Here is an 11,600-nt window from a genome sequence, read left to right as displayed (position 1 = left end):
ACTAATTCCTAAAATCTTAGAACCTAACAATAATCATCATGTATAATTAGACTAGCAAGATTTGAGCTGATGGAGGAGGGTGTTGGGTTCAAGTAGCAATGATAATAGGTAGTAGCCATATGATTGAAACCGGTTCAGATCTAATAGCAAGAACAATTGTCATGGCTTTGGGTACGATTGTCCCCATGAAAGATTTGGCCACCAATAGCTTGTATTAAAATAGTCATTGTATCTTGAACCTCCATTGCGATAATGGCCACCGCTGTAAGAATGAGGACCAAAACCCTTGGTAAAAGAAGGGTGACGTTGAGTAATATTTGCATGAGGTGTGGTTTTACAGGGTTTTGTAACAAAAAACAAATGAAAAGGCATCTGAGTGAAAAGCTCATGACTAAGGAGGAGATTGTGTAAATTTTTGGAAAGAAATAGGACTAGAAAAAGTGGCTAAGGTGGTGACCAAATAATGGAAATCAGGTTTAAGGCCTTTGAAAACACAAATGTTAAACTTCTGAGTAGAAATAGGCATACCAGCTGGAGTGAGTTCATCAGCAAAAGAATATGCTTTATGCGGAAATTGTGTGACCAATAAGTCACCCTATTTGAGACTTTGGAGATGCATATGGATTTGAAAAATATGGGTATTGGAAGCAAAGGCAATCGATGATTCAAGGGTGGCCTAAATTTCATGAGAGGTAATGAGAGAAACAAGGGGTAGAGTGTCGTCAGGTTTGTTGGAGAGAGAAGAAATTGGGGGACTCATTAGGAGTTGGTCTCGAAGAATCCAAGGGAGCAAGGCAAGATTTGGAGTTGTGATGTTATTGACAGGGGGACATGGGTTGGAGCAATCAAATAAAAAGCCGAGAAGGTCTTGATCTCTCTAAGATATGGAAAAGCTGAGACTTCCAATAGAGGTAATTTTTGTTGGTAATCTTAATGGATAGAAAATGATAGGCATTTGACAGAGAGGTAACAAAGGCAATTTGTGGGGAAAAATAAGTTGGGTGAACAATGGAAGGATAAAGAGGAAGAGTTGAAAGCCATGAGGATTGAGTGTAGTATGATATTTATATAACTGAGGATACAAGATAAAATATAAAACAAATAACTAAGAGATGACATTAATTCAAAAGTGCCAAGAAACTGAAAATACAACAGATAAAATTAGGTTAATATCTGAATATAGACACTCAAAAACTATTGTTGCATGCTCCTGAAACAATTATTTTATTATGTTAATATATATATATATATTTTTTTTTTTTGATATAGCTCATTAGGATCAGATAAAAAAAACAAAAAAACAAATTGGGGCTAACTAGACTGTACTTAACAAAATTGCAATTTTAAGAGACTGTTTTAAAAGGCTGTTTCTATACAGATAAACTATAATTTAAATAAAATAATGGAGATTTGGAACAGTGGTAAGGAATGAAAACAAAAAATTCTCCCCTATCTTGTCTACCCTTGTCTTCTAGTAGAAAATAAAATAAATAAAATTCAGATTACCATTATTATAATCATAGTGGAATAAATTGTTTAGTAGTTTTATTTCTTCAGTCCGCACTTTTTTTTTTTTTTTTTGGGATGAGTACATATTTTCCTATATGTGTACTTCTTTAGAATAAATAAACGATAAGCCATTACCTGGGATGATTGGTACGTAATTAATCTATGAAGTGGTGATATCAGGTGAATTTATTGTAGAAATTTAGGTGATGTTCAAGACCAGAGAATAGATACACTATTGTTTCTTCTAAAGAAATAATATAGCTAGACATGTATAGTATTGCTAATCTAAAAAAGTCTAGGACGTATTAAGAACTTACAAGGTGGTACATTTCTAGCAAAATGCGGGCCACTGAGACTACCTTGCTGGAACAAGATTATTCAGAACTAGACTCTAACATATATATAACTACTTTTAAAGAGGGGATCTTGAGACTTTTGAATATTTGATTTCCTGTAACGTTCCCATCCGGTTCACCTGTAGTTTGATCCTGTAAAAATAATACTCGACACCATGTTATATCTTATAAAATTAAAAAGGAAAACAAAAATCCTAAGAAAGTTATGAATACAACTTGCTCAAAAATCGCCTGAGTTTCAATTCTAACAACTAAAGGTCCATATTCTTATTTTCCAATCCAACGAAACAAAATATCAGATGATTGTGAAATTACTTGACCAAGTATATTTTTGCCAACTCATAATACAAGTCGTTAAGTTAAAAGAGTTAGATCATTCACAACAAAGTTGGTAAAATAAGTTAAATGCTATTTTTATGACTTTAAACACTAAAAAACTGTCACAGCAGTGGCGTTATATCTAAAAAAATATTGGCAACTAGCTACAATGATCTGTTACTACTAGCAGCTCACTTTAGCTAGTAGTTATATATATTTTATTCAATTTTATTTTTTCATTTCCTTCTCTCTCCTCTCTCTCCTCTTCCTTCTCATCCATTGCACACTACGCCACAAGACTCACAACCATTCCCATTTATCTCCTCTCTCACTTCTTTTCATCTCTCTCCTCTCACATGGTGGCTCAGGTTGCTAGTCTCAGTCTATCTTTTCGTCGCCATCGTGGTCATCCCTCATTAGTGGCTAGGCCATCGGTGTGGGTTTGTGTGAGTGGTTTTGGTGGGTTGTGGTTGGGTTTTGGTGGCTGTGGCTGGGTGTTGGTGGAGGCTAGGTTTTAGTTGAGCTATGACTGGGTTGAGTTGTGGCGGGGTGTTGGCAGAGGCTGGGTTTCGGTTGAGTTGTGGTGGTCAATGGGTGGTGGTTAGGCCACCGAAATTGGGGCTTCTACTAGTTGTAGTCTCAATGGGTGGTGTTGATGGAGGTTTTAGGGTGGTTATTTGTTTTGTGTGTGGTGGGTTGCAATTTGTAGGGGTTGTGGTTAGGGGTTGCGATTGTGGGTGGTGGTTAGGGGTGGCAATTCATGGTCGCGCATCGGGTTCGTGTCATGTCAACTCATGAGTATCCAACTATATGAGTTAACACTAATCCAATATGTTTATTAAATAGGTCAAAATTCCTTAACCTTAATATGACCTATTTATTAAACAGGTGAGTTGTGTCAATCTGTTTATTAGATTTTATCAAAATGAAAAAAAAAAATTATAAAAAAACAAACAAATAAATATTTTAAATATAAAATTCAAAACTAACAAGTAACTGTATCACAAATAATCATTCAAAACTAAAACATATCTCAATATCACAAATAATCAATCACAATATATCAAAGAAAATAAACCACAATAACTAATAAATTTATATACCTGGGGTTTGAAAGAGATATTAGTAAAATGAAATTTAAACAAGTCAGACGAGTTTCATGGATTGAATACTAACCTAATTCATTTATTAAACGGGTCAGTTGTGTCAACCCGAATATGATACGAATCTATTAAGTCTTAACTCATAACCTGCTAATATCATGTCGTGTTGTATCGAATTCACGGCTCATGTCCAATTTTGCCATTCTTAGTGGTGGTGTCAATGGCTATGGCATCAGTGGCTATGGCTGTGGCGGTGGTTGCCGTAGCTGGTTAAGGTTGTGGTGGTGGTTGTAGTTATTGATTATTGTGTTGTTTATATTATTTTATTGTGTTATACGTTAAAATATAACTTTTGATGTTGAGTGTATTGTAAAGTGAGGTGCTAAAATAAATAAAGTGGCTTTCTAAGTTACTAAAAGCTAAAAATTTTAAATGCTTTGATGTGAATGCTCTTATGACTTATAACATTTTAGGAAGCATTTTTCCTGAATCCTATAACTTTGGAAAAAGTTTACCTCCAACTCACTATATGACAATTAAAATGATCATTCACATGCACTTTTAGTTACATGACTTCTTTAATAAGTCATGTGATGGCTTGTTTAAATAATATATATGAATAGTCTTATAAATCACTTGAATAATTTTTTAAATCATTATGTAGTAAGTTGGAGAAAATTCTTTTAAATTGGTTTGGAAGAAAAAAATTTTCTATTTCTAATCCCTTATATGACATTCCTCGGAGATTTAACAATATCACTTTTACATAACATATTATTAGTATCACTTTTTTTGCACACCAATCAAAAATTTTCACTTTTAACAATTGTAAAACAAGATGTACAATTTGTTTAGGTACACTTAATGATTGTTCAACATGCAAATTTGGCAAAGATGTGATACTTTATGTGCTTTAAGGGCACTTGCACCATAAAAAAAGTTGCAAATTTTACACATTTTTACTCAAAAACTACCCATATCAGTCTATCTGAAAAACTGTTTATATGCAAAATTGATATAGTAACCGTGTATATATTCAAGGTTATTGTAGCTTTCTATATGATTATTTTATTTTATTTTTCTCTCTCCACTCTCACTGAACAGATTTTTTTCTCTCTCTTCCCCTCATCTCTTCAATGTCTAGAAGGCCACCTTGCCTAGCACCACTGCAACCCAACCACCACCCAACCACCACCACCACCACCACTACAACCCAACCACCACCAAAACACATCCATTACAACATCATCAAAATCCAAACACAATCAACCCAAAATCAAAAATCCAAACACAATCAATCTAAAATTAATGGAAATCTACTTAAACCCAGCCCAAACCCAACTGAAACCAGCCAAAACAAACCTCCAATGGAAAACCTAATAGCAAACCCAATTGGAAAACCCAAATCAACCCAAAACCCAAGATGCTAATGCCATGGAGGATTGGGTGGAGTGCTTGATGCTGCCATGAGAGAGAAAGTGATGATGAGTGAAGGTGAGGAGTGCTCATCCATGGAGACTGGTGGAGAGAGTTTTCAGATTTGGGTATAGAGAATTTTTTACATAAATGAAATAGTGATGAGTGACCATTTTCAAAATAAGAGAGAGAGAGAGAGAGAGAGAGAGTGAGTGTGGGTATATGAAACAATAAAAATGATTATTTTAAAAAAAATATAGTGTATAATAGACAAATTGATGTAGGTGATTTTGCAAAATATTTATATAAAATAGAAAAAGTAGTTCGTTATGTAAAAATATAAAGAAAAATTTAGAAAGACTATGTTAATGCTCTAAGAGTTAGGAATTAGTCGATGCCTACAGAATTTTTCTTCTCTCAGCAAATACTCACAGATGTTTCTGCCTCTATTGATGCTAGATTCAGCCTATAATGGCAACAAAAGGAAAACTAGCTAGCCATTTTATATATGTTGCAGTGCCTAGCTATATATTATTCAGAGTGGTTAAGAATATTTATTCTGGGAGTTAGGGTTACTGTTACATTTTCTGACATCTTGTCTCCTAGCTTATCTAAAACACTGTATATCTCATAGAGTCACAGTTGCAATAAAAGTGTAAAACTATATTAGGGACCTTATTTGGGAACACCAAACTTATCCTTCCAGTAAAACACTGAGATGTGGAAGATGAAAGACATTCATCAATTACAACAGGAAGTCCACCTATGGACTTCTCTGTCTGGTTCCTACCTTCTTTTTTTCACCAAAAGTAACATATATAATCATGGAGCAGTAAATCAATGACTACATCTCTCATACCTAGTTTTTGAGTTTCAAGTTTTATTCCTCGGTGTATGTACTCTACATTTTTATGACTCTCATGTGCTTACTTTCCATGATATGTAAGATTAAGATATTTCCGAAAAGAAATGTGCTAGCTGGTACATAAATTTAAAGTTTAGTAGATCAAGCAAATCAACAGCAATGTCTGTACTTTTTCTTAAGTTAAAACTTAGCATGGTATTAGAAAGTTTTTTAAAACCACAAGGGTACAAAAATACACTACAAACTCTACCTAAAAATTATGATAACTTTTAAAAGAGAATATGATAAGTTATATTACACATGATATATTTTTTTAAGTAATGTGGGACAATTACCTCTCTCATTTTTTTTTTTTTAAAACAACACATACCTGTTAATAAACTTCACTAAAAAACTATTATAACTTTAGGAGAGAGTGAAGTTAATAACTATACTTGATTATTGGTGTACAATTTGATTGTATAACTGACATACTTTTAATAACTTTAAATTTTAAAGTTTTAAACCTTGAGGTGTGGAAGATAATCATTTCCATTTCATGGTTTATATTGAATATTACACATTTGAAAGTGTATTTAGTATCAGATTATTTAAAATTTTAAATGATGTGATAGTCTGTATTATGTTAGATTTAAAAAATAAAATCTTAATCGTAAAATAGGCTCATTTTGTCAAGTGAAATGAAAAGGATCTTATTCCACAAAGTATTTCACCTTTAATATCTCATGGGGTGACTTCACTTCAACTATTAATCATATTAATTATACTAACAAGCATTGTATGAAGTTCATTCTATTTATTTATTTATTTATTGGGATGGGAGAGATAAACCAAAACACAAACAAGACTCAAAAAGCCTTAATCGAGATTATTATTCCTAATCACAAAGAAGGGATGTTGAGCTTCCTGTATAACTGTCACGACCTACGGAACACACTCAATCTAATCCATATAATCCAATGTATTACAGTTTCCCTAAAATTCTTGAAGTCTTAGTTAGAGCCTACGATGCACAACAGTGCTTTGAGCTAAATGACATTACTAGGATGATTTTGATACCATTTGTCACAACACGAAGAACACATTACACACACTCATCCAATCCAATTTACATAATCTAGGTATCACAATAATCTAATAGTCTTAATTGAAAATTCCAAATCTCTACAAGATACTATTGTATCTTTGACAGTCCCTTTTATGTTTTGAACGATAGCTCTATCAATATAAGCATGAGATGATGAGAAGAATAAATCTGAGAGTTACTCTCAATCCCAATAGCATGGATAAAAGTTGATCAAACTTGCTTAATCATCAGAGGATCAATGGCTATCCATATACTACGTACAATAAAACCATGCCAGTCCAGATCTAGATTCTTATTCAAAAGGGAAAGAAATCAAAATATAAGCATTTTTGAGTAAAACACCAAAGTTGTTTTAGAAAGCAGGTTACTATCTTATTTTATAGATATTTGAAGGACCGTTTGAGAGGTTTTCCCTTTTAAAATTAAAGAAAACCAAAATGATTTCAGTTACCAAAGAGCTCTAGTTGAAATGGTGTTTCCTCTCCTTGCAAGAACATCTTAGAGTCAGATTGGGAATGCATGACACATTAAGTGTGTACAACTTAAATTTTTTTTTTAAAAAAAAAAACATAATAATAATTCACTAGAGATCCATCTTCTTCGTAAGACAATAGCCTAATAAGGAAATATTACTGCACACGAAGCTTTCATGTATATGGACAAATTGTAGTATGTATATTGAAAAAATACATATATAATCCTAAATAAGTATGCATAAAGAGCACATAATAGAGTTTCTATATATAAAGATGATAAGAGTCATGGTCTTACCCTATCTATATATGTAGATGAATTATGACTCTAAATGTAGACAACTGAAGTATCCAGCATAATATATATGTCAGAACGAGATAATGTAATTTCGTATGATCCAGAAACACTATCACAATGATTGCTTGCAATCTTAGCCCAAGTAGTTGATATATATAGTCATTGAATAAAATAGCATTCCTCTCATAAATATTATAATAAAGAATGAAAAATTGCACCTTCAATCTTGTACAAGTGTGTAAAGGACAAAAGACAATCAAGTAGAAGAGAGTCCATGACAAACAATACGGATGCTTGCAAGTTTTCTACACACATATGATTTTGTTTAAACAAATCTAAAAAGGGAAGAAAATTATTTAAAATTAGATAAACAATCTGTTAAAATGTGAAGCAAATGCATAATATATATAAGGTTGATCCGGTTCCACCACAAGGGAATCATTATTATATTTTTAAAGCACCAATATTGGAGAAAGAATTGATGAGGAGTATGATGTTGTCTTCTAAACTGTGAGAGTGAATATAGAGAAGAGCATGCATAAATTCAATTATTTATAAGTTATTTCCCACGTAGATACGTATATAAATCACATGCAACGTATGATATATCACATGGTCATCCATGGGGAGCACAAAATCTCGCAGAATCAAGAAAGAGCCAAAATAAGTAAAAAAGTAAACAAGGCATATTTTAATTAGGAAGCTACAAGAACAGTGTTTTTGGCAAGAGAGAGGAGAGAGAGAGTGAAAATTGTTCCCCACTCTAATCAAGGAATCTAATACTAGTGAGGGTAGGTAAAGTTAATTAACACAGTTTTACACTCCAACTTTTCCCAAGATTATGCAAATTAGGGTTTTGGGATCCAGGACTAGGGTTTTATGAATAAAATGAGACCCCAAGACCTACAACCTAGGAGGGTCTAGTCTCAGTGTCATATAATTGTCCACTTAACTAATCTGTTCAAGTTATTTCCAACAACTTATTAGATCCAATTACTTAATTTTCATGAAATTAAGATGAGGACAATTTTATACAAATACTATAGCAACTGTATATGGTTCCTAAACCTCATAACAATTCAATAATATACAGAGTTAGTTTGAGTGAGACAAAATTTACCATTAATCCCAAGAAGGCAAGGCGATTAAGCTGCTTGCTTGGAAGACTTTGCTGGGTCTTCGGCTTTAATTTGATTCCTTTTCTTCTTCTTCTTCTTATACGGAATTCCTCTTGCTTTAGATTGACACTCCTTAACTTCACGCAAATACACCCTAATAGCTCCATTTCCAAACGGGTTTGTCTCCGGTGAACCACCATGTTCCTCATAGGCAGCTCTGAGGCGTCCGATTAGCGCATCGAGGCTCCCCCAAGCTTGCCTGAGAGGACAAGTGCAAGGAGCAGGAGGGTCAGGCTGACCAAAGAAGACACAGCCATGTAAATGAACCTTGGTCTTTCCGAACTGGTCAAGGTACCTAAGGAAGTCAAGCACATGGTTACAGTTGCACTGTGAGAGAGAAACTGGGGGTGTCTGATTCCTCAAGTACTGACCAAAAGTGTTCCAGTCTCGGCGCTTCTGCGACTCGTAGCGGCTCAAAGGTGGTGGTGCTGGTGGTGGTTGCTGTTGCTGTTGCTTCTGAGGGGTAGATCGTGAAGACCCTTCTGCAGAATCGTTTAGTCTCTCACTGGACATGATTATTGGTGGAGAATTGCTAGTGTATTTTTGGCAAGAAATGACAGGGAAAAAGGGGAAGGAGGAAGGTGCAAGAATTGGGATAGTGCAGTGGAGATTAGAGAGAAAAAAGATGAAAATCACATCGATCTTGGGGTCTATTGAGGAGACATGTCATGGGCCCATTGAAGGTGCTTTTGTTCCTCTTTTTCTTCTGTCTCTCTCTCTCTTATTTGTTACATCTTTTCTTTATTTTGCTGAATACTCTTATTTGTTTCATCTAGTATAAGTGTGTGACACTATACGCACTAACTATGATTTTATAATTCTATTAATCTAATAATAATATTATATGTCATCATCATATAATCATTATAGTTTTCATTTCTTAGAATGCCGTGACTAGGAAGTCGGTGCTAATGCTGTAGTATGGGATAGTGCAATTAAGACTCGGTCCAATGGATTTTCTCAGAGCATTCAGATTTTTGTTAAAACCACTCCTCACTTCCTTGTGTGTACGTATTTGTTTCTTAAAAAAAAGTATATGTTAGTTTAGCCAAAATTTTCCTTTCATTATATAAAACAACTTACATTTTGTATTTTAATTAACTATTTGTCAAATCATCACCTACATTAGACTCTTTGTTCTATCTTCTAAAAAAATTTCTACTCTAAACTCTATTACATTAAAATACTCATTTTCATCCTTTTTTTTTTTTCCTTAACAGTTGCTACCTCCGTCCCAATTTATTTGTCCTCTATTCCATTTTGGGATATCCCAAAATATTGTTTTGTTTCTAAAAATAAAAATTATTAGTTTATTAATGTTCCTATTATACCTCTACCTTATTTTCAAAACTATTTGAAAAGAAAACTAACTAATATTTAAAAAAATCAATTTAATTGTGGCACCTTTTTAGTTGTCTCATTAAGAATAACTCTTTTTAAAAAAACTGACAAATTTATTTAATAGTAGTTTTGTAAACTTATATAAGGCAAACAAGACAATAAATGATGTTCTCTTAAAAAGTTTGACTTTTTAAATAGGACAATCAAATTGGGATGGAGAGAGTATTATTTTCATCTTTTTCTTTTCTCTTTCAGGCTTCCCCAATTTTTTTAAGCAAATAAAGAGAGGCTTAGGATCATTGCAATCCAAATTCACAATCCAAATCAAACCCACAAATTAACATAGAGATTTACAGATTCATCCCAACAGCAAAGCACGGCCAAGGAATTTTAGTCTTTGGCAACCCTAAACTCAGTACCATTTTGTTAGATATACATGTATGAATAAAGTTTCAGATTAAATAATAATAAGAAGGGTGAGTGGTTAATATATTATAGTTGGACTTAAATTGATATGTGTAAGCTTGTGGATAAAGTGCTGTATCTATATGTTAAATTAAACTGTCCTCAAAGTGTTATTACGCCCCAACAAGTAGTATTAATCTATTAGAGCCCATATTAGTGTGCAACAAGATGTCAAAAGGCCCTTTCGTCACTTTATCCAGATATTGGGACTTGTTCAATTGGAACTTGTGGCATGGAAGGGAATTCCACACCCGACACCTGAACTACAACAAAAGGGGGAAAGCTCCATTGCCAATCGAGTGAACTAGTTGGAGCATGGATGGCAGTGCGTGTTCTTAGAGTCCACACAAGTTTATATTGCACAAGGCAAGCCCATATAGAGATTATTTTCAAAAAAAGTCCAACAAAAGTGTCTTGCTAATGTTGTGCTAGATCATGGTGTGACATGTGATTCCCATGGATGGTCTAAGAAATTCCCATGGTTGAAGGGAAAAGGTCATTTGCAAGGGGCAATGCCATGATTCACATGTGATGAGAGATTGTTGAGTATACACATGTAGGTGAAGTCCAAAAGTGGCATACCTATATGTTATATTAATCTCAAGATTGGAGTCTCCCCACGAAGTTAGTACCCACACACATTTTATATACCAATATATGGATATACCAATATATGGAAGATCCATAGTTAGCTCAACCTTGACAACCCATTAGAGAGAGAGAGAGAGAGATAAATAAGAATTGTAGCAAAATTTTATTTTGCCTAATGGGTGCATAAGCCAATGTCAGGTGTTTTTGGAGTTCATTAATCAAATTTGGTGATTTATGATATTTTTCATAAGCCAATACAAATGCTCTCATTCCATAAATTACTTTTCCTAGAGTTAGGAAATAACTAGGTCTACTACCACCACAAAAAATAAATAAATAAATAAATAAAAGAACGGTCTACAAGCATATAAAACCTTTTACACGTAGGGTGTGTTTGAAGAAAAATTTGCACCAAAAAAAAAATAAATAAATAAAAGAACGGTCTACAAGCATATAAAACCTTTACACGTAGGGTGTGTTTGAAGAAAAATTTGCTAAATTAGACAACTTGTGGGTCCCATAAACAGTGTACAGGACCCACTATATTGAACACAAACGCGCTGAAATTGAATTTCAGTGCAATCCAGATGGAAGCGTAAT

General features: G+C 33.6%; 1 protein-coding gene across 2 annotated transcripts; it reads right to left on the bottom strand.

The window, feature by feature from the left end:
- Positions 1-1,664: 1,664 nt before the first annotated feature.
- Positions 1,665-9,315, bottom strand: LOC115991959 (protein LIGHT-DEPENDENT SHORT HYPOCOTYLS 10-like). Of its 2 annotated transcripts, XM_031115953.1 has the most exons (3): positions 8,899-9,315; positions 8,546-8,802; positions 1,665-1,997 (listed from the first exon to the last, which is right to left on the bottom strand). In XM_031115953.1, the coding sequence occupies exons 1-2, from the start codon at positions 9,114-9,116 to the stop codon at positions 8,571-8,573; spliced, it is 450 nt and encodes a 149-aa protein (XP_030971813.1). In that variant the 5' UTR covers positions 9,117-9,315; the 3' UTR covers positions 1,665-1,997; positions 8,546-8,570. The 2 variants fall into 2 exon arrangements, with proteins under 2 accessions (XP_030971813.1, XP_030971812.1); XM_031115952.1 differs by having other exon boundaries at positions 8,546-9,313.
- Positions 9,316-11,600: the final 2,285 nt, after the last annotated feature.

Source organism: Quercus lobata, chromosome 5 (assembly GCF_001633185.2).
Source record: "Quercus lobata isolate SW786 chromosome 5, ValleyOak3.0 Primary Assembly, whole genome shotgun sequence".
Classification (NCBI taxonomy): Eukaryota; Viridiplantae; Streptophyta; class Magnoliopsida; order Fagales; family Fagaceae; genus Quercus; species Quercus lobata.
The sequence above is the reverse complement of the archived record's forward strand: the minus strand, read 5'-3'. Positions and strand labels throughout refer to the sequence as shown.